The sequence below is a fragment of the Rana temporaria genome, chromosome 7 (genome assembly GCF_905171775.1).
Source record: "Rana temporaria chromosome 7, aRanTem1.1, whole genome shotgun sequence".
Taxonomy (NCBI): domain Eukaryota; kingdom Metazoa; phylum Chordata; class Amphibia; order Anura; family Ranidae; genus Rana; species Rana temporaria.
Window position 1 is genome coordinate 53254129 of NC_053495.1, and position 24351 is coordinate 53278479.

General features: G+C 44.6%; 1 protein-coding gene across 3 annotated transcripts in view; it reads right to left on the bottom strand.

The window, feature by feature from the left end:
- Positions 1-24351, bottom strand: part of LOC120945301 (inter-alpha-trypsin inhibitor heavy chain H3-like) — a 106236-nt gene that overhangs the window by 51260 nt on the left and 30625 nt on the right. For all 3 annotated transcript variants that reach the window (XM_040359378.1, XM_040359377.1, XM_040359376.1), the window contains exons 6-10: positions 20852-21017; positions 18457-18567; positions 12744-12869; positions 3615-3731; positions 3369-3537 (exon numbers count right to left, since the gene is read on the bottom strand). In XM_040359378.1, the coding sequence (XP_040215312.1) occupies positions 3369-3537; positions 3615-3731; positions 12744-12869; positions 18457-18567; positions 20852-21017 (689 nt within the window). The remainder of the gene's footprint in view (positions 1-3368; positions 3538-3614; positions 3732-12743; positions 12870-18456; positions 18568-20851; positions 21018-24351) is intronic.

Consider the following 24351-nt stretch of genomic DNA (forward strand, 5'->3'; position numbering starts at 1 on the left):
CATCCAGACAAAAGGAAGTGCCAGGACAAAAGGCGGCAGAAGGGTCATTTGTAGAGGGCGCCAACTTTATGTAGAGGACTGGGAGGGGCCTTGTGAGCTCCAGCAGCTCCCTGTCTTTCACTGACAGGAGTGACTGCAGTGTCACTCCTGTCAGCAAGGTTTTTTATTGACTGTTGTCAAACACAGAATCTTCGTATGACACATTTTGTGTTTATAAGTGACAGTGCCCGCTCTGTGCAGGAGGAGTAGCTGCACTCTGCAGGACTGCATAACTCGCTGGGGGATAGTGGGTTGTGTGTACTGGTGGAGAGGGAGGAGAGAGGACTGTACTGGGGGAACAGAGAGGATGGCGGCTCTGTGTACTGGGGGAGAGGGAGAAAGAGGGGCTCTGTGAATTGAGAGAGAAGAGGGGGGCTTTGTGTACTGGGAGAGATGGAGGAGGGGGTCTCTGTTTACTGGGGGAGAAAGAAGAGGGGGGCTATGTGTACTGAGGGAGAGGGAGGGGGGGGCTCTGTGTACTGGGGGAGATGAAGGAGAGGTGGCCCTGTGCATTTGGGGGCCTCTGTTTACTGGGAGAGAAGGAAGAGAGGGGCTATGTGTACTGGGGAGAGAAGGAGGAGGGGGCTCTGTGCACTGGGGGAGAGGGGGCTTCTGTGTACTGGGGAGAAGGAAGAGGGGGCTATGTGTACTGGGGGGTGAGGGAGGAGGGGGCTGTGTGCACAGAGAGAAGAGGGCGAGCTCCGTGTACTAGGGGGGGAGTGAGGATGGGGGGCTGTGTCTACTGTTGGAGAGAGAGAGGAAGTGGGCTCAGTGTATTGGAGGGAAAGAGAGAAGAGGGCTCAGTGTATTGGAGGGAAAGAGAGAAGGGGGCTCTGAGTATTGAGGGAGAGGAAAGGGGTCTCTGTGTACTGCAGGGAGAGTGTGGAGGGGGGCTCAGTGTACAGGGACAGAGGGAGGAAATGGGGCTTTGTGTGCAGGGTGGAGAGAGCGGTGAGGGTGCTCTGTGTCAAAGGGGCAGAGGAAGGAGAGGGGGCTTTGTGCACTGGGGGAGAGGGAGGAGCAAAGAGCTCTGTACTGAGGAGAGTGGAAGTGGGGGTAGATTTGTAGTGAAGAAGGGGGTTCGGGTTTGAATGAAAACCTCTGCACTGAGGATAGGTTGGGGGAGGAGCTTTGTAGTGCTGTTTCTTTTCAGTGATATCACCAACACAGGGACATTTTTTCCAAATGTGTTTTTTTTTTTTTAATTCACAGAGCAGGACATTGCTCATGCCAAAGACACCTCTCTGATGGCTGGTGATATGATTGGCATGAGCAATGTCCTGCTCCGTGAATTTTTATGCTGGATCATTGTAATATGTCTCTATATATATATATATATATATATATATAATATATATTATTTTATAGAGAAAAAAAACATTTGCCCTCTTGATCTGCGTCTCAGTTTCAGTTTCCTCTTGCATTGTCTTGTAATTTTTTATATATATATATATATATATATATATATATATATATATATACACACACACACACTATCTAGGAAGGTAAATTGAAATACGGCAATATATTACACAAGTATAATCATCAGGGATAAAGGACATAAGCAGACAAATTACTACATAATAAAACATTCAAACAGTGCAAACGGTGCAAGCAGTGCAGACTTATATTCTATGAGAATCTTGGACAATACATATCTATTCAATCATCTGTAAGCGAGGAGGAGGTGATGCAAACAATCAGTTCAACATAAGTGTTCTAACACATTACTCTCTCGCTCCTTAGTAACAAACTTAGGCATGCAGGAAAAGTCAGAGCAAAAAATCCCACTCCCCATAACCGCCCCCCAACAGAAAACATCAATGTCCTGGTTCCAAAGTACCTCATCTGGATCCCTGCGGTCACTTGCCGGAAGAGTCAGTGAGATCGATGGCGTCCAGTTTTAAAGCGCCCGTCGGCCACCTCAGGGCATAAACATTCCACCGCTCAACCCACCCCACCCCCCCTCCACACATACAGTACCCCAAGAGGATCCACGACCACCCCACACCCCCGGCAAGGTGTGCACCCCACAAGAACCCCCCGCCCGAGGGAGCCTCAAACGGCTCAAAGCCCCCGAGGGGAGAGGGGGGCGGGAACACCGGGGCCATCTCCAGGATCTCCAGCAGCAATGACGACCCCCAAAAGGCCCACAGCCCGCAACCCCCCTCCATGTGAAAGAATCATTATCCATCAGGGGGGAGGCAGCAGCAGCCACAAGGCGGCGGGAGAGCGTCCAGGGAAATGCGGCTCGGGGCCCTCTCACAACGTCCCCCTCTAGGTAGAGCGCAGGGGTCTCCCCCCGCCAACAAGGCTGAGCCAGTAAACACTAGATGGATGGTCCAGGGCCACCGGGGAGCACCATGGGGGAGCGGGGGGGGGCAGCAAAAATAAGCCCAGGGATCACAGCAGCGAGACCCCCTGAGCGGTGGCAGTCCCATCACTGTCTCAGCTGGGGCAAAACAGCTACAGGCCGGGCAACGATAACCATGGGGCGACACGGGGCAGCGGGACTGCGTTCAGGGAAATGCGGCCTAAGGCCTACTCACGAAGGTCGCCTCCCGACGGGGCCCTGGGTCTTCTCCTGCCCCTCTGTTAATGAGGCTGGGCTGGAACACGGTAGCTTGAGGGACCGGATCTTCCCGCCGGCCGCGGAAGCAGCTGCAGCCAATCTGGTACCGGGATCTGCTCCTCCTCCAGAAAATGGAAAAGCGCCGGCAGGTCTGCACGTTTCTGCAGAGTGAAGACCTTGCCGAAAAGTAACCGCCAGAGGGTATCCCCATCTATAGGTATAGCCCTTCCGTCGTGCCAGTTCCAAAATGGGCCTCAGCAGCGCTCGTCGCTTCAGTGTTGCCCCAGATAGGTCGGGCAAGATTTTAATTTGTGCATCGTCCAGTAATACCTCACCCTGTTCCCAGGCCCTGCGGAAGGATGTCTTCCTTCTGCGCGTACCGCAGTAATCTGCATACTACATCCCAAGGCCTCTCCGGGTCCACCGCCCTGGGCCCCAATGTCCTGTGTGCCCTATCCACCTCCACAACACTGGAGGGATCCTCCAGCACCGTTTTAAATAGGCTCTGCACGGCTTGTTCCAGAGTCTCCACTCCCACCGATTCCGGGACCCCCCGGAGCCGCAGGTTATTGCGGCGGCTCCGGTCCTCGACTTCCTCGAGAACTTAATATAATTTAAACTTACATTTTTACATTATTGTGATGATAATGATGATTATTATCTTCAATTATCTCAGCCTGCCTAGAGTTGCTCTTTAAGTACAGTATACGCAAATTGGACACGTACAATAGTTTTGCTCTACCATTTTTTTACTTACCCCAATCAATATGAAAGTTTCTGATATATTCCCTGGCAGCTGCTAAGTTTCCAGGAGTTGCTTTCACCAAATTTTTCTGCCACACTGAAGTAGAGGTGCTAAATAATATAAAATTGAAGTAGTCGTGTTCCATTGTGTCATCCAACATTTGAAGGAGGGCTTCTTTTGTCTGAATATAGAAGCACATTGTTAGTGACAAATAACAAATGTATCATAGATATTAACACTGTTATATTTTTTTCTTACCTGAGTGATTTTTGCACCACTCATTGAGCTGCTTCTATCTATAACATATATAAACATTTTTGGGCACTCTCCACCAAGCTTAGGCGCAAAAAAATGAACAAAATATCCATTGACAACCTAAAAAATAAAAAAAGGGAAAAGATCAAATTTTGTTTTCAATTAATTATTGGAGCTGATATATACATATGAATCCAGTCCATACTCTAATTCCTCATACACACGATTGTGATTCCCGAAGAGAAAAGTGCGATGTGAGCCTTTTGTCGCAAATTCTGACCATGTGTATGCTCCATCGCACTTTTTCTGTGAGAATTCCGGGCAAGAAAAGATTGAGAGCAGGATCTCAATTTTCGTGACAGGAAAAATTCCTATTGGGATTTGCAATCGTCTGTATGCAATTATGACGCTAAAAAAACATGCTCAGAATTAAGCAGAAGAGCCGAACTGCCTATTGAACATCATTGATCTCAGCTCGTCGTACATGTTGTACGTCACCACGTTCTTGACTTTTGGAATTTTGTCCAAGATTAGTGTGACCGTGTGTATGCAAGACAAGTTTCAGCTGCTTTCCTGCTGAAAAAAAAACAAGTTTTTCTTGTCGGAAATCGCGATCGTGTGTACGAGGCATTACTGTTAATTTCCCTCTTTGCCTTAATGCTACATTCAAACCTCAAAATAAAACCTTAAGTAGCACCCGGAGCAGACATTGGGGGAGAGTTACTAAAATGGATGCCCACAGAATATGGTGCAGCTGTGCATAGTAACCAATCAGCTTCCAGGGTTTATTGTGAATTGAACAAGCTGAGCAGCTGATTGGTTACTATGCACTTCTGCACCAGATTTATTGTGCACCAATTTTAGTAAATGAACCTCAATGTTGCAATGAACTAGCCTACCTTCAGCCCGCCGGTAACACCGCTACGACTTCAGGTACGTCATGCGATTTACAAATTGTACCTGAAGTAGCATCTAATGTGTTTCTATGGCAGTGTCTTAATAGGTACGATTTCAAGTAGTGCGATTTGAGAAGTAGTTCATGTGTTATTTTTTCAGGACTCCATCACAATTTCACTGCTATAGACTATAATGTAAATTGTGCTGCAAATCATACCTGTGTCTATATCAGCACCCTTTGCCTTTTAAAATTTAGTTCATAACATCACTGTTCCTCCCTTTAAGGCCCCTTTCACACTTATACAACTTGTCCACGATTTGTGATGGCAAAGGTAGCATGACAAAGTCATTTCCCATGATTTCAATGACAAACCATTCATATTAGTACGACTTCAAGTCATTCTGATTTCAAAGTAGTCCCTGCACTACTTTAGTCCGATTTGATGCCACTTGCACAGGGCATTCCCTGAAATTGCGGCAAAGTCTCAGTAGTGTGAATGGGGCCTTAGGCCTCTTTCACACCTATATGACTTGTCCCACGATTTGTGATGGCAAAGTCGTTTCCCATGATTTCCAATGACAACCATTCATATTAGTACGACTTCAAGTCATTCCGATTTCAAAGTGAGTGAGTGAGTGAGTGAGAAACTTATATAGCGCAACAAATGCGAACTTAATCGCCTCAAGGCGCTGGCGACCAGAGTTGTACAGGACTTCAGAAGAGGTGGGTCTTCAGTTTTTCCTAAAAACCCGATGGTTTTTCTTCCATGTGGATGGTCGTGGGTAGAGCATTCCAGAGCCGTGGTCCTTGGAACCGAGAATCTACGTTCTCCCTTAGATTTGTAGTGAGATTTGGGGATTTGGAGGAAGGTTTTTGGTTGGTTGATCGGAGCACGCGCTTGGTGACGTAGGGTTTATTTTCTCGCTTAAGTATTGAGGAGCTTTACCCTATAGTACATTTGTGGGTGAAGCTGAGAGTCTTGAATGTCACCCGGTTCCTGTACGGGTAGCCAGTGGAGGGACCTCAAGGCGGGGAGATTGGTTCCACGGCTTTTTTATACCAGTTATCAGTCTGGCTGCCGTGTTCTGGACGACTTGTAGACGTGAAATCTGGTATTTCGGTAGTCCTAAATGAGTGAATTTGCGTAGTCGAGTCGTGAGTTGATGATTGTTCCAACCACTTACTGCTGTGTCCTCTTCCGGGATGAAGGGGATGAGTCTACGTAGCATGCGGAGCAGATGATGAGAACCGCTGACGACTGATCCTACTGATCCATCGTCATGTCTGCGTCAAAGATGACTCCGAGACTTTGACTTTATTGCTTGGCGCGATGGGTTTGTCCGAGGATGGGTGGGTGGTGTCCATGTGGTCCTGGAGATGGATTTCCTATTAGCGTGAAGGGTGAGGTAGCTCTGGTTTTCGATCCGTTGAGTTTGAGGGAGCTTTCCGTCATCCAATTGTCGATCAGTGTAAGGCATTTCCTAGTTCATGAAATTGGTCTTTTTTGTTGGTGATTCGAAGGTACAGCTGCGTGTTGTCGCATAGGAGTGGTAACACAGGTCCTGTTTGCTGATGAATTTTGAGGAGTGGGCGGATGTAAGATATTGAAGAGTAGTCCCTGCACTACTTTAGTCCGATTTTGATGCACTTGCCACAGGCATTCCCTGAAATCGTGGCAAAGTCTCAGTAGTGTGAATGGGGCTTAGGCCTCTTTCACCCTATATGCCTTGTCCCACGATTTGTGATGGCAAAGTCGTTTCCCATGATTTCCAATGACAACCATTCATATTATCATTCCGACTTCAAAGTAGTCCCTGCACTACTTTGGTCCAATTTTTATGCCACTTACAGAGGCATTCCCTGAAATCACGGCACAATTACGCCCGCAAAATCGCAGTAAAATTGCGCAACTTTGAAGGCGCAGTAGTGTAAAAGGGGCCTTACATGGACAGCCCCTCTCAGTGCCGGTTCACACAGGGGCAAAGCACGACTTGCCGTGCGACTCGGCCAAAGTGATCTGCACACGACTTCAGAGGCGACTTGCAAAAAGTCACCCCAAAGTTGTACAGAAACCTTTTTCTAAGTCGGAGCGACCTGAGTCGCTTCTATTAGTACGGGTTCCATAGTACGAGAACGGAGCGCGACTTGTCAGGCAGCTAAGTCGCCCCTGTGTGAACCGCCACTAATTGAAGTAGCACTGAAGTCAAAGCAAAATTGTTGCTGCCTCTCACATACCTCAGTCTGATGTAAAAAATCTCAGTGCAAAGTCTTTTTCCACAGCCAACAATTATTTAAACCTACCTTGGAAGTTCAAATGTGATTGGCCATACCAGAATGAGAACGAGCCAATTACATATCACATGTTTCTGGATGTACAGTCCAACTAAAATAAGTAAAAGCTCCACGAAAAGTAAGAAAACTGTTGTAGCACACAATCTCCAGCCACACTCTTCCTCAATCACCAGTCTAGGGTTGTTCTTTTTGTTGTTTTGGAGAACGTGATAGGGTTAAGCAATTGAGTGAAATACTCCAAAAACAGAACTACAGTTAGGTCCATATGTATTTGGACACAAGCACAATTTTTATACTTTTAGGCTCTGTATGCCACCAGAATAAAATTGAAAACAAAACAATCCAAATGAATTTGAAGTGCAGACTTTAAGCTTTAATTCAAGATTACATTTTCAGGGGACTCAAATGTAATTGGACAAATTATTATTATTATTATTATTATTATACAGGATTTATATAGCGCCAACAGTTTAATATAATCATAAATAAAATGTTAATTTTTTATATTTTGTTGAGAATCCTTTTCGGGCAATGACTGCCTGAAGTCTGGAACCCATGGGCATTACCAAAGACTGATGCTTTGCCAGGCTCGAACTGCAGCTGTCTTCAGTTGCTCTTTGTTTGTGGGTCTTTTTGCCTTTGGTTTTGACTTCAGTAAGTGAAATGCATGCTTAATTGGGTTGAGATCAGGTGATTGACTCGGCTATTGCAAAATATTTTTTACTTATTTTCCTTCAACAGCTCCTGGGTTGCTTTTGCAGTGTGTGCTGGATCATTGTCCATCTGTACTGTGAAGCGCCGTCCAATCAACTTTGCTACATTTGGCTGAATCTGGGCTGACAGTATATTGCTAAACCAGGGGTGTCAAACTCAATTTCATCGTGGACCGCATCAGCATTATGATTACCCTCAAAAGGGCTAGTTGTATCTGTAAGATTGGAAGTCCAGCGCATCCCCTCCCATTATATTAGATGTCAAGAGCCACCCCACCATCAGAAGTTGAGTCCCCCACTCTCCCTTACATGACAGTGTACCCCCTTTCCTTTTACTGCTGCTGGGAAGAAGCTGGATGCATTACTTGAAAGCAGAAAGTAAGGGTCTGGAGGAGGACTAGAGGAAGGTTGGCAGCTGCAGGAGAGGTGCGAGGGCCACATTAAATGGTCTGGAGGGCCGGATTCGGCACGCTGGCCTGTGTTTGACACCTGTGCTCTAAACACTTCAGAATTCATCCGGCTGCTTCTGTCTTCTGTTCCATCATCAATAAACACCAATGACCCAGTGTCACTGGAAGCCATGCATGCCTATGCCATCACAGACCTCCACCATGTTTTACAGATGATGTTATGTGCTTTGGATCATGAGCGGTTCCAAGCTTTCGCCAGACTTTTTTCTTCCCGTCATTCTGGTACAGATTAATTTTAGCTTCATCCGTTAAAAGAATACTTTTCCAGGTCTGACTTTAGATATTTTATGGCAAAATCTAACCTGGCTTTTCTATTGTTCAGGCTTATAAATGGTTTTCACCTTGTGGCGAACGCTCTCTGTATTTGCTCTTGTGAGATCTTCTCTTGATTGCAGACTTTGACAATGATACGCCAACCTCCTGGGGTGCGTCCTTCTCTTGTCTGAATGCTGTGAATGGGCTTTTCTTTACCATAGAGAGGATCCTGCGATGAATACACCACTGTTGTCTTCCGTGGACGTCCAGCCCTTTTTATGTTGCTGAGCTCACCAGTGCGTTCTTCTTTCCTCAGAACTTACCAAACTGTTGGTTTCCTAATGTTGCTGCTATCTATCTGATGGATTTGTTTAATCTTACAATGGCCTGTTTCACTTGCATGGACAGCTCATTTGATGTAGGTTCAGAGCAATAGATTCCAAATGCAAATACCACACTTAGAATCAACTCCAGACCTTGTTCCTGCTTAATTCATGAAGAAATAAAGAAGGAGAAGCCCAAACCTAGCCATGAAACAGCTTTTGATTCCATCGTCCAATTACTTTTGGTCTCTTAAAAAAGGGGGGTGGCTATTCTTAAGTGCTGTTATTCCTAAACCCTTTCTCCAATTTAGATGTCCATACCCTCAAATTAAATCTGAGAGTGTGAACTTTCAGCCCATATCCATTAAATAACTATAGCTTGAATATGTTTTGGTAAATACCTGAAAAAAACTAAAATCGTGTCCAAATATGTTTGGACCTAACTGTATGTACAACTTGAGGACTATAAACTCCTTTCAGAAAAGCTGAAGCAGAAGTCATTGCTTATAGAAAACTGAGGACTTGGCTTTGTAGTGGAAACAGTTAAAGTGGAGGTCCACACAAAAATGGAACCTCCGCTGTCCGGATTCCCCCCCCCCCTCCGGTGTCACATTTGGTACCTTTCAGGAGGAGGGGGGAGCAGATACCTGTCTAAGACAGCTGTTATTCTCTGCGCCCCGAGCCCACCCTTTTTAGAAGCCAATTAGAGCCTCAGGCTCTACTCATGGAATCCACGCGTTCGGAGCCCTGCATGTAAGTTAGGGGCCGGGTGCATTGATTAGGGGGGGCGGTGCCCTGTATGGACGGGCCACCGCTGCTATAGTGTCTATGAATAAAAAAAGATCTATGAATGGAGGATGGGCAGATGGATGAAAGGTCTGCCCCCTCCATTCAAAGATCTTGTTACATTCATAGAAGCGATATAGTACAGACTCTTTGAATGGAGGACAAAGGCAGAAAGGCTGGCCATACATTATACAATTTTCTTGTTCAATTTTCTTTAGATTTACCTTCAGCTACCGTGTTACCTACCCCGAAAATAAGACCTAGCGCTATTTTCCAGGAGGGCTGCAATATAAGCCCTACCCCGAAAATAAGCCCTAGTTCGAGGTGATTGTCTGCTTTTTGAGAAAACACAGTATAAACCTGGTACGGCGTGTGCAGTGTGCTGTGTGTCTGTAGCGGTGTCGGGTGTCATGTGCCTTTAATGCAGAGCAGCGCTCAGCTGATCTCCCCTGGTCTCCTCTTCTCCCGCCTGCCTGTCACAGAGCTTTGGCGGGTAATTGAAAGCACTGTACGGTGCGGAGCCTCTGCAATCAATGCAACACGGGAACTCCTGTCTCGTTACCCCGGCCTGTCTGCGGGGATCTTGGTCCCCCTCCCTTTGGCGGGTAATTGAAAGCGCTGTACGGTGCGGAGCCTCTGCAATCAACGTGTGTGGTATGCAGCATGGATAATCACAAGGTATTTACAGTTTATTTTTCCTCACATGCTGGTGTGCCTTCTTCCCTGCTTGGAGCATTGCAGAGGGAGGGGGGCTGGGGTCCCTTGCTGGTGGCTGGGAGAGGTGGAGGAAGGCTGAGGTGTTTAGCACTGTTGGATTGCAGAAGCACACACATTCTGCATTGTGTGCTACTGCTGTAAAAGAATTTGGGCATTTTAAGTTTGTTCAAACCGTGGATTCCTGACCGACAGGGAGAGAGTGAATATATTAAGACCTACCCCGAAAATAAGCCCTACTGGGTCTTTTGTTGCCAAAATTAATATAAGACCCGGGCTTATTTTCGGGGAAACACGGTATGTAGTGCAAGGGCCTGCTTTATTGCATACAAAGTGTTTAGGTTTGACCTCATATTATATGGTTTTAGTAAATCTAAAGGAAAATTGTAAAATGTATGGCCAGCCAAAGGGCTGGCATAGGCACTCCTAATGAGGGCCTGTCACAGGTCTGTTGGCTCTGTTAACCTCCACCCCACCTGAAGATTATGGTGATGGCGGGGTGATTGGAGGAGGAAGATTTGAAAAAAATGCAGGAGCCAGCAGCACAGCGGACAAAACAGAATAAAAGTAAGTAATATCCCTTGTGCTGATTTTATTTTTAATTTTGACTAAACGTCAGCTTTCATTCTTGTAGTCAAACACTTGCCTGTGCCCTGTGTCTCTAGCCAATATTACAATTCTAGTCTTGCTAAGGAAAACTTTGCTGCTGTATTCAGTGATGTATCATCCATGGGTGCAGGGTGTTCACTGAACACGGGACTGAGGGGGGCCCACTGTGACTGCACCCATGGATGATTGACCTTGCTTGACAGTTGGAGATGATCAGTGAGGCGGTAGAGGCAGTTACAAGCACCGATTACACTGTATAGTTTTCAGTGAAGCAGCTATCGGCCGCTTCTCCTCCTCTCTCTCTCTCTCGCAGCTGTCAGCTGAAAAGCTATACAGAGAGATTGGTGCATGCAACTGTTCCTCCCATCGCACCGATCATCCCCAATAGTGTCCTCCTCCTCCTCTGACCCCGGTGTCCCACTCCTCTGGCTCCCTCTATTTGCTCCTCCTCTGCCCCGTGTGTTCTTCCTCCACCCCTGTGTGCTCCTCCTCCGACCCCCTTTGTGCTACTCCTCTGGCTCCCCTCATCCCCCCGCAGCCAGCTCCCCTCCTCTCTGCCAGCTGCTGGGGGGATATGTCATCAGCATAAAGAGTCGAGGAAGGGGCCGGTAAACATAATTTACTGGCCCCTTTCTTTTCCGAATTGTAATCAATCGCTACCAATGAACAAGAGCTGCTGTCTCCTGTTCATTAATTTTCAATACTTAGGCTACTGAGAAAGGGACTGGGGATGCTCTATCCTCATTCCCTTTCTCTGTCGCAAAGGGGAGATGTCAGGGGGCTGATACATTTTTTTTTTTGCAATAAATATAAAAAAATGTAATTGTAAAAAAATGAAAAACATTTTTAAAAAAGATAATATGAAATAAAAAAAAATGAAAAACAAATACTGTCCATTACTCTACTGACACAATCCACAGCCCTGCTGTCATCATCCACTCCTTCCCAAAAAGTATTTTGAAAAAAATAAAATAATAATAATAATAATAATAATAAAAAATGTAATTGCAAAATATTAATAAAAAAATAAAATAAATAAATAAAGAACTGCTGACACCATCCTGCACATACTACCCACTGCCGTACACTTCGCACTCCTCACCTGCACATTCTACCCACCTCTGTACCAGGTAATATACAAATAACACAGAAATATACAAATAATTATTATATATTATTTTTAGGGTAATTTACTATATTTTCAAAAACTGTACTCAAGCAGGTGGCTTAAAGGAGTTGTAAAGGAAACATTTTTTTTCTGAAATGACTGTTTACAGGGTATAGAGACATAATAGTTAACTGATTCCTTTTAAAAATTATTAAAAATAGATAAAAATCAATCATATAATGTACCTACAGTTTTAGTTTCATTTTTGCATGCTGTTTTCTGCTTCTGTGATGTACAGAGCCACAGAGCCAATACAGGGCAATGATGGTTTGTAAAACGAAACTGATTGGTGCTGAGGGGTTTTAGACACACAGTAATCACACCTCCTTGATTAGTGACCACAGAGAGAAAGCTCCCAGTACTGTGGTTATCAGGAAACAGACAACCAGGAAGTGTGGAGATCAGAGAAGGATTACAGCAACTTGAGAGCAAAAACGAACAATGAGGACATGAAAACAGCACTGCATTAAGGTAAAGGAAGCTATTAAGATAAAAAAAAAAATTCCTTTACAAACCCTTTAAGGGACATATTACTGAAGTTTGAAGTTATAACTTCTAACCAGTAATTTCACAGTAAATAGAAAATAATAAATTATTATCTTGTAACATATAGCATAATAATATATTATTGATCATGTACCTTTTCACAGTAGCAGATTCTCATTCTCTCTCTTAACTGTGTGAGAAAAACATGGGATTGTGGGTAAATCTTATAGATAAGAGGGTTGGGCTGAAAGGGGGCATTTATCTTTTAGACACATGCCCCCTTCTAGGACACTGCAGTGAGAGTCACGCTTCCACTGCAGCATTTTTATTGGACAGCTTGGGCCAATGGTACTATGGTAATAAAAAAATAAAATAAATTTAGATTAGGGTGCCTCGCCCTCAATATAGAACATATTACCTGTATGTTTCCTGGAGATTCTCTGTTTACGTCATATATCACAGTAAAATCTCCATCTAGTAATGTAGTTGTACAACCAGCACAGGTGCGCTGTTGGTTTAGTGTGGGTGTAAAGGAGATTTGACCCTGAAAGAAAAAATAGGGTTATTAAGACCAGAACTGATATGGACATTGTCAACTTTTTTGCTGCATATTCCAAATATTGTGAAAAAAAACATTTAGGTCTATTTTCCAGGTACACAAAAAAGTTTGCTGATAATTTATGCCACTCTAAGGATACATATGCTGACTAGTTTTGACACCAGCCAAGTTGCCCTCAAATGCTGGCTCTAAAGAAATATACAAGGAGATAAATATTCACCATAGGGTATAGCAACTATTAATATAACATTGGGATGCCTAATGCTGGCAATAAATAGGAAAATGTTTTATGATTCTTCTTTGTTTATTACTTCTGTTGTGTTATTCACAAAGAAAAAAATACTCGGACATGCATTACTTTTGTCAGTTAATTACAGGGTAGGCAACATCGGCAGCAAGTCATGCCTGTGGCTGTCAGGCCTCGTACACACGGCCGAGGAACTCGACGTGCCAAACACATCGAGTTCCTCGGCCAGTTCAGCCCTGAAGCCGCCGAGGAGCTCGGCGGGCCGAGTTCTCCCATAGAACAACGAGAAAATAGAGAACATGTTCTCTATTTTCTCGACGAGTTCCTCGGCGGCTCCATCGGGCCGAAAGTGTACACACGACAGAGTTTCTCGGCAGAATCCGGCTCTGACCGAGTTTCTCGCCGAATTCTGCCGAGAAACTCTGTCGTGTGTACGAGGCCTCAGAGTCTTGCAAAGCCTTATGGGATTGGACTGTGAAGTTTGCCTACCCCTGACCACAGCATTGTCAGAAGCTTTTGACTTTTGGCAGGCAAGTTGGAGGGGTACTAAGAATAAAAACCGTGATACTGATCCAACAGAACCAATATTTTCTGAGCCACTGTAAGCATGCAGATCACTTGTTCAAGATCAGTGTTTTAACCCCCCCCCGGCGGTATTCCAGAGTCTGACTCGGGGTGAGATTTTCATACCAAAAGCGGCAACCCCGGGCTCGCCTCGCTGCAGCAGCAGACAAAGTTACTTACCTTGTCCCTGGATCCAGCGATGCCACCGCGCTGTGTGAGCGAGCGGGACCTCGCTCGATTCACACAGCGTCCTCCTGTGCCGCCGATCTCCGTTCCCTGCAACGTTACGACGCACAGGAGCGGAGAACGGCGCCAAATTCAAAAACGTAAACAAACACATTACATACAGTATACTGTAATCTTATAGATTACAGTACTGTATGTAAAAAATACACACACCCCCTTGTCCCTAGTGGTCTGCCCAGTGTCCTACATGTTCTTTTATATAATAAAAACCTTTTCTTTCTCCCTGAAAACTGTAGATTGTCCATAGCAACCAAAAGTGTCCCTTTATGTCAAAAATGGTTTTAGATCAGCTAGAAAACCAGCGATAAAAATTTAATCACTTGCAGAATTGTGCGATAGCGATTTGTGGGAAATTCCCTCATAAAAAAAATAATAATAATGACAGCGACAATTCTGCAACTGAGCAAATTTCAGTGATTTTGAGTTGATTATTGAATAATTTTTATTATAATTATATTATTATTTGTTATAATTATTTATAATTATTTATTATATTATAATTTATAATTTTGTTTTTAAAAAAATGTCATACCCCGGATGCCTACTAGTCTCTTGTTTGGTCAGATTTAAGTGAGTTATTCCTAAAAATTACAGACAGGGGGCCAGATTCACAAAGAGATACAACGGTGTATCTACAGATACACCATCGTATCTCTGACTTACACTGGTCCTATCTATGCGCCTGATTAATAGTTATCAGTTACGCATAAGAGGAGGGCTAAGATCTGACAGTGTTACACTGTGTTACACTGTCGGATCTTTTTTTTAATTAAAAAATAGCCCCTGATTTACGATAAAATACAATGTAAATCAGCGAGATACGCAAATTCACGAACGTACGCGGACCCGACGCAGTCTTCTTACGACGTTTCCGTAGCGGCTTTCCCGTCGTATACTTACCCCTGCTTTTATCAGGCGCAGCCAATGTTAAGTATAGCCGGCGTTCCCACGTCGAATTTGAATTTTCTAACGTCGTTTGCGTACGCCGATTCACAAACACGCGCGTCGCAAGTCACGCTTACGTCGAAACCACTGACGTCCTAGTGACATCAGTGGGAGCAATGCACGCCGGGAAATTCCCCGGACGGCGCATGCGCATTTAAATCGGCGCGGGAACGCGCCTGATTTAAATAGTACACTCCCCCTAGCCGCGGAATTTGAATTCCGCTGGGGGATTTAGGATCCGCCGCCGCAAGTTTAGAGGTAAGTGGTTTGTGAATTAGCCACTTGCCTCTCAAACTTGCGGGAGCGGATCTTAAATCACGTAGATCGAGCGGATCTATAGATCCGCTGATCTACGTGAATCTGGCCCCTACAGTATAAAACATCAAATTTCCTTGCAAATAATGGTACCGCTTTCAGCATCTTTTTTCTGAAAGAATCATACCGCCAGGGAGGTTAACAAGTAATAAATTTAAATATTAATATTTTCAAAAGGAGCAGAATAGTAGCAACCCGCATACGTTTCCTAGTTATGGTTTAGGTTAGGACTCTTGCATATGACTGTATAGAGCAGCATATGGGCGTACAGCAGGGGTGTCCAACCTTTTGAAGTGCGAGGGCCACTTAGTAACCAGTCGCGGGCCCCAATGAGAGGAGTGGGCAGGTGTCTGGTCCGTGTCCGCTCTGCATATGCAGAGCAGACATGAACACAGACCACTCTACTGAATAGGTCCTCTGAAATGATCCGCCCAGATGAAGGGGGTTGGAACCCCTTCAGTTTTTTTTTTGTTTTTCTTTTGCGAATTGGAGGTAGGCGGGTGTAAATGGAAAAATGTCCATCTACATCTGCCCCTCCATAGAGTCAAATGGAAGGTCCGATTGGGTTGAACCGATCATGTGAAAGGGGCCTAAGGCTGCTTTCACACTAATGCACAGCAGTTTACCCGCACCACGGGTGCAGCGCAGTGCACCTGTGGCTTTCCTGCGGGTTAGCTGCTCTTTGCCATAGACTTCTATTATATCTTTTTGACCAAATCTGCAGGTAATTACAGAAGTCTATGACTCAGCCCAGTTAACGCGCAGGTACACTGCACCTGTGGATCAGTTTGAAAGCAGCCAAGTAACCACTGTAGAACAGATATGCCCGTATATACACTGTGATTTTAGTAATTACCTTTAATAACAGTATTCTATTCAGGTATCGCCGACTGTTGCTGTCCCAGGCAGAGTGCATTGGGTATCAGTCCGCCTGTGACAGGAGCCGGTGCTATACAGGAGGCATCGGCTTATGCTGCTCTGCTCCACAGCTGCTTGCTTCCTCTGCTGCCAACTTCATTCACAACACTAATGCTCTGGGATGGAGGGTCGACAACCCACGATCTGAGCTTTCCAACCTGCCATCAGAGAGCAGGAGGTCAAGGGCCACATCACATGGCTCCAAGGGCCACATGTGGCCCCCGGGCCAATGGTTGCGCACCCCTGGCCTACAGTGTAAAATGCATCTATTGTTGTGGCGCCATGGGAGCCACAGTTGCAGCGTCTTTTTGCCAAAAGGAATGCATTATACAAAATGCTATGCGACCACAACTGCCACTACGGACATTTACTTGCATATGTACAGTATATGAGTGTATTTTTCAAAACGTTAACGTTCTGTATGTGCGAACAAACAAAACTTTTTCAGGAAAAAATATGCTGTAGCCGTGTCTCCCAAGCACCACAAAAGACTATTTTTTATGGCAAGAGGCCTAACGTAGAAGAAACTGCTTTTCTAACACACAGTAATTTCTACACTCTTTCAGTAATTTCTTTAAAACTTTGATCTTGTTTTACATGTGATGTGATAAAAACACTTTGACCGTGTAGCCATTGAAAAAAAAATTCACTATCACTATTGATGCACCTCTACGATGGGCAGCCACACTAACCAACAGTGAGGTGCTGGGCATAGGGGTGGGCCAGAGCCATGGACTATGGGAGCTGATCAATATTTACTTATCAAAGTACTCCAGTTTATCTGCATCTTACCCCTACCTCCCTACTGCAAATCCTCTAGCTTTCTTGGGATCAATCTACTACAATTCTACTTTTCTACTAGCTAGCTCACAGGAAAGTAGCTGCTAGTTAGCTGCCTAAAGCAAAGAAAACATCTTTTACTTGCAGGTATGAAGGAGCATACGACTCACTTTATATGACAGGACTGGGCCAATCACCAAACAGCAGTACTGTTACATGGGGAGAGTCCACAGCATATACCTTGAGCAACTAAGCCTGGTTCACACCCATGCAGGTTATGGTTGATGCATATTCCAGGTGCATTTTGCGTTTATCAATACACTTTTTTGATCCACTGAAGTCTATGGAACCAAAAGTACAACCTGCTGGTCCCTGGTCCTTTTCTATAAAATGCACAAATGTGAATGTGACCCATGGGAAATCATGTTAAACAGACTGTAGTGTGTTTTTGCAAAACTGAAAACGCACTAAAAAATGCATAGGTGTGAACCAGGCCTTTATCAATAGAGAGATGCAATCAGAGCTTCATACCTTGGATTACAGGAGGAGCCTTCAATGAAAATAGAACAGTTTATGCCAAATCTCTCACAAAATACTGACCTGGAAATTGAAATCTAACAAATTTAAATGGAGCACTGACCATGAACAATATAAAGACATAATACTATAACCCAAGGCACTTGAGGGGGAAATTTACTGAAACTGGTGCACTCAGAATCTGGTGCAGCTGTGCATAGTGGCCAATCAGCTTCTCACTTCAGCTTGTTCAATTAAGCTTTGACAATAAAACCTGGAAGCTGATTGGTTTCTATGTAGAGCTGCACCAGATTTTGTACGATGCAGTTTTAGTAACTAGCCCCCTTGGTTACCAAGTACACACCATTGCCTTTAGACAAAGGCACAATCAATTAGGCGCTTTCGTAAATAACCCCCTCTGTGCATAAAGCACAGAATGTTGACTGTAAGGCCTTGTATACACGACCGAACATGTCTGCTGAAACTGGTCTGCGGACCAGTTTCCGCGGACATGTTCGGTCGTGTGTAGGGCCGACCGGACCGGATTCCCGGCCTAGCGGACATGTTTCCAGCGGACCAATGTTTCTTAGCATGCTAAGAAACTTGTTCGCTGGAACCATGTCCGTCGGACATGTCCAATGGTCAGTATGACTCATCGGACATGTCCGCTGGCCCGAGAACCCGCGCATGACGTCGAAGTGATTCAACGCATGCGTGGAAGCATTGAACTTCCGCGTCAGAGAACGTCGGTGTCGTATACGTCACCGCATTCTCTGTCCGCGGGGATTTTGGTTTGATGGTGTGTACAACCATCAGACCAAAATCTCCGAGCGGACATGTCCGATGAAAACGGTCCGCGGACTGTTTTCATCAGACATGTCCCCTCGTCTGTACGAGGCCTTAGAGGTGAAGTATGCCATTGTAGCGATCAACTGGTCTCAAAAGTGACCAAACTTGCATGACATATGTCATCACTAAATTAACAAAATACCAAACTTGATTAATTTATATACAAATTCTGAGGAACTGTTGGTTTTATACCTTTTCTCCAGCAAAGGATTTTTTGATGGCTGGCTGCAGATCATTTGTTATAAATGATGCCTTGGCGTCTAAAAAGCTGATGCCTTGTTGTTCATGTATATCTACAGTAATCTAATATGGGGGAACAAGGGAACAACATTATTAACATCATACTTTATTAAAAAAATTGTATTTTCCATGTTAACCATCATTATTCAAAAGCCATTATCAAAAAAAGTACAAATGTAAACGCATTATCTCTTAACCACTTGCCGACCACCGCACAAACATCCGTGACCGTGCCCGCAGGACCTGCGAACTCAATGTCCACGATTTTCTGCGATCGTGTCACGGAACGACATAACGGGGGGATGACTGTGTAAACAAAGCATCTCCTTGTTCTACCTAGTGACAGGACACTGATCGTCTGCTTCCTCTCATCGGGAGCAGCGATCAGTGTCGTGTCACAGTAAGCCCCACCCCCACACAGTTAGAAGCACTCCCTAGGACACACTTAGCCCCTTCCTAGCTCCCTAGTGCTTAACCCCTTTCGTGCCAGGCACATGTATACAGTAATCAGTGTATTTTTATAGCACTGATCGTTGTAAAAATGTGAATGGTCCCAAAATAGCGTCAAAAGTGTCCGATATGTCCGCCATAATGTCGCAGTCACGATAAAAATCGCATATCGCCGCCATTACTAGTAAAAAAAATGATTAATAAAAATGCCATTAAACTATACCCTATTTTGTAGGCGCTATAACTTTTGTGCAAACCAATCAATAAACGCTTATTGTGATTTTTTTAACAAAAATATGTAGATTAATACGTATCGGCCTAAACATAGGAAAAAAAATATGTTTTAGATGTTTTGGGGGGATATTTATTATAGCAAAAAGTAAAAATGTTGCTTTTTTTCCAAAATTTTCGCTCTATTTTTGTTTATAGCGCAAAAAATAAAAACGTCAGAGGTGATCAAATACCAGCAAAAGAAAGCTCTATTTGTGGGGAAAAAAAGGACCACCTTGGCGTTCCGGATCGTGGGTGGAATCGCTGCAATTCTGCTCACCATTCCCGAATTGCCACAAAATGCAGGACAAGCTTTAGATCCTGTTACGTTCAATGGCACCCAAATCGTGGCACGATTTTGCCATGATCGTCGCCTGAAAAATTGTGGCAAAATCATGCAAAAAAAATTGCATGATGCCTGTTACCCAAAATAAGTTCTTTTGGGCGACAGGTGTCCCACCATTTGGTTTGCTCAATTTTGCCACGATTTGTCAGGCGACTATCATGGCAAAAATCGCACCACGATTTGGGTGCCATTGAAAGTAACTGGATCAAAAGCGTGTCCCGTGTTTTGTGGCAATTTCGGGAATCGCAGCAAAATCGGGACACACTTGGGGTCCAATTGAAAGTAAAGGGATTGCAAGCACGTCCTGCATCTTGCAGTGATTGGTGAATTGCAGGGAGAATTACGGTGATTCCACCTGCGATCCGGAATGCCAAGGTGTGAGCGGAGCCTTATACTTTAATGCCCAGAGTAGTTACAGTAACTTTGGCCCAGATTCACAAAATTGTGCGGGCATAACGTATCTCATTTACGTTACCCCCGTCGCAAGTTTTTCCAGGTAAGTGCTTTATTCACAAAGCACTTGCCTGTAAAGTTGCGGCGGCGCAGCGTAAATCACCCGGCGGAATTCAAATTCGGCGGGTAGGGGGCGTGTATCATTTAAATGATGCGCGTCCCCGCGCCGAACGAACTGCGCATGCGCCGTCCGTCAAATCTCCCAGTGTGCATTGCTCTAAATGACGTCGCAAGGACGTCCATGGTTTCGACCTGAACGTAAATGACGTCCAGCCCCATTCACGGACAACTTACGCAAACGACGTAACTTTTAAAATTTTCGATGTGGGAACGACGGCCATACTTAACATTGGCTGCCCCTCATATAGCAGGGGCAACTGTACGCCGGGAAAAGCCTAACATAAACGTCGTAACTTTACTGCGTCGGCCACGCGTACGTTCGGGAATTCGTGTATCTAGCTAATTTGCATACTTAACGCGGAAATCTACGGAAGCGCCACCTAGCGGGCAAAAAAAAATTGCAGTTAAGATCCGACGGCGTAAGAGACTTACGCCTGTCGGATCTAATGGATATCTATGCGCAACTGATTCTAAGAATCAGTCGCAAAAATACGACGGGCCAGATTAGGACTTACGACGGCGTACATGGCGCTGCGCCGTCGTAAGCCCTTTGAGAATCTGGGCCTTTGTTTTTAGGATTTTATCAAATGCATCCTTTCTTTCATTCATCCAGTTATTCATTTATTCCCTAATTCATTGACATATTTGCAGGTGTAATATAAGCTATCACTATATATCAAAAAAGGAAGTTAATAAACTGTAAATAACCTGAAAGTTTTTAACAAGTGTTTTTGGCTGGACTTTGATGAACATCTTATAATTTCCAAGGTGACGTTTCAACATTTCTTCATAAACCAATTCAAAGGTAACTTTACTTTTCGCTGCCACATTGACTGACACCGTAAATTTCTCGGTCTTTCTACCAGAAGAGGCTCTGTAAACAAAATCACCATCAGTAAAGTCAAAAAATGTAACCCAGTCATGCCAAGAGGATGTATAAGCAAGTAGGGTAAGGCAGAATACATACAACTAAGAGCTTAAAGTGGAGTTCCACCCAGGAAAAAAACATTTGCCCAAAAATCAAAAAAATGTTTTAAAAAAAAATGTAAAAAAATAAAAAAAATTGTACTCACCCGAAATACCTGTTGCTATGCGGAAGTTCGTAATCTGCCTCTTCCGTAGCCGCGGTCCGTCTTCTTCTTCATCTTCTCCTAGTGAATGGGGCGCGCAGCTTTCTGGGAACTGTGTGTGTTCTCAGAGAGCAGCCGCCCATTCACAAGTCAGCGCGAGACTCGCGCATGCGCAGTAGGAAATGGGCAGTGAAGCCGTAAGACTTTACTGCCTGTTTCCCCTAGTGTGAATGGCGGCGCGGGACCTGCATCGATCGTGGGATCGGCATCGGGGGGGCCATCAGTGCGGGCAAGTAGGACAGGTAAGTGTCCTTATTAAAAGTCAGCAGCTACACTGTTAGTAGCTGCTGACTTTTAAAAAAAAAATTTGCGGGTGGAATCCCGCTTTAAAGGGGTTGTAAAGGTTTGTTTTTTATTTTCCAAATAGGTTGCTTTAAAAAGTGGATGTAAACCCGAATTATTATTTTTTTATGTCACAATGTACAGTATACGATTTCTTATCATCTGTGTCCAGTCTTGTCACACAGAGTTAATCCAGCTCTAAGCAATCCTCTTTTATTGTTCAGTGAAATAAAACGGACTTACAGAGAAAAAACGTAGTCCGTTCCGCCCCCTTGCTGTAAGTCACAGGTTATTTACATATCTCATGCACTATTATGGAGACAGGCATTATTTTTTAATTCCCACCCCCACTCCTTTTCTGAAGTCATGTGGTTATTTTTCTGGATTTTGACTGGATGTTAGTGATAATAGCAGAATTTAGTGTAAGGAATACATAGGAAAAAATGCATGTTGACAAGGGGAGTGTAAAGGTGGGCGGGAGTCTACTGACATCACGTCTCCACCCAAGGGGAGACATTTGACAGGTAAGGAAACCTTTTCCTTCGATTTCCCTTCTAAATGTTTTTTTTTCCTTTGTTTTTTTTTTTTGTCAGAATTTCTCACTTCTTGTTTCTCCTCAGTAAGCTGTTCTGGCTGACTAACCCCCAGCCAGAACAGCTCGGATAATCTGCTCCTTACTGAGGAGAAACAGGAAGTGAGACATTCAGACAAAGAAAAAAAACATTTAGAAGTGAAATCGAAAGAAAATTAGTGAACCAACAATGGACTAGCTTAAAGGAACCTATTTAGAAAATAAAAAATGAACCTTAACAACCCCTTTAAGAAAAAAAAACATGAAAAAATTTAGGCAAAGTGCCAATATACTGTATATATGGATGCCTTTGTTACCTGAATGTTGCATTTGGAATGGTGGCATGTGGAGTTAACATGTGGGTGCACAACTTTGACTGGGTATAGATCAGGGTTCTCCATACTGGTAAACAGTGACTCCTAAAAATTGATGGGACTATCCAAGGGATCTATAAAATAACTGTGGGTCAAAATGGCTCCAATAAATCTATAATGCCGCGTACACACGGTCGCAATTTCCAACAAGAAAAGTTTGATGTGAGTATTTGGTCAGAAACTTTTTCTGTCGGAATTTCTGACAACAAAAACTTGAGAGCTGGTTCTCAAATTTTCCGACGGGAAAAGTTCTTGTTGGAAATTCCGATCGTCTGTATGCAATTCCGACGCGCAAAAAAACTTGCATGCTCCGAATCAAGTCGACGCATGCTCAGAATCATTGAACTTAATTTTTCTTAGCTCGTCGTAGTGTTGTACGTCACCGCTTTCTTGACGGTCGGAATTTTGTGTGACCGTGTGTATGCAACTCAAGTTTGAGCCAAAATTTCGTCGGAAAAAAATCCATGGTTTTCTTGTCGGAATTTACGAACGTGTGTATGCGGCATTAGGCTGCTTTCACACTGAGGCGTAGGCTATTTTTATAGGCGATTTACCGTCGTTTTTGCGGAGGTATTCGGCCGCTGGTGGGGCGCTTTTAACCCCTGCTAGCGGCGAAAAAGGGTATAAAAACCACCTGCAAATCGCTGCTTTGCTGGCGGTTCAGCCGCGTGCCCATCATTTCAATGGGCAGGAATGGTGGAGGAGCAGTGTATACCTTCACCGTTTCAAAGATGCTGCTTGCAGGAGTTTTTTTAATGTCCTGCCAGTGTATCGCCTCAGCGTGAAAGCCCACACTGAGACTGCAGGGGAGCCGTTTTTTCAGGCGCTTTACAGGCGCTATTTTTAGCCAAAAGCGCCTGAAAACGCCCCAGTGTGAAAGGGGGCTAAGTGTCAATAGTTGATAAATGGTGGTAGGTAGATTGGGGTAAGTTAAAGTTTTGAGGGATTTGGAGGTCCTGGAGGTGAGAGGGCTAGCGATGAGACAGTGCTACCTAGGGTTGGGTGGTAAGCAGCCAATGAGAGTGGCCTTAAATTGTCTCTATCAGCTATGTGTTGTTACTGACCTAATTTACCAGCATATTTTGCATTGTGTGGGGCAGATTCACAAAGATCTGTACTGGCGCAGCGTATCTGAGATACGCTACGCCGTCGTAACTTACCTGGCTTTGGTTTGAATCCAGAAAGAATTTGCGCCGTAAGTTACGGCGGCGTAGTGTATCTCTCGCGGCGTAAGGGCGCGGAATTCAAATGTGGCGAGTAGGGGGCGTGTTTCATTTAAATAAAGCGCGTCCCCGCGCCGAACGAACTGCGCATGCCCCGTCCGTCAAAACTCCCAGGGTGCATTGCTCCAAATGACGTCACAAGGACGTCATTGTTTTCGGGCGTGAACGTAAATGGCGTCCAGCCCCATTCACAGACGACTTACGCAAACGAAAGAAAAATTTTTCAAAATTATACGCGGGGAACGATGGCCATACTTAACACCAGATAGCAGCTTTAACTATACGCCGGAAAAAAGCTGAACGAAAACGACGTTGAAAGAATGCAACGGCCGCTCGTACGTTCGTGGATCGCCGGAGGAAATAGCTAATTTGCATACTCGCCGCGGATTACGACGTGAACGCTACCCAGTGGCCGCCGGAAAATTGCATCTTAGATCCGACGGCGTACTAAGGCGTACGCCTGTCGGATCTAACACAGATGCCGTCGTATCTTGTTTGGTGGATACCAAAACAAAGATACGACGCGCAAAATTTGAAATTACGCGGCGTATCAACAGATACGCCGGCGTAATTTCTTTGAGGATCTGCCCCTGTGTCTGTAACCATTGTGTGTCTTTTGGACAGCCAT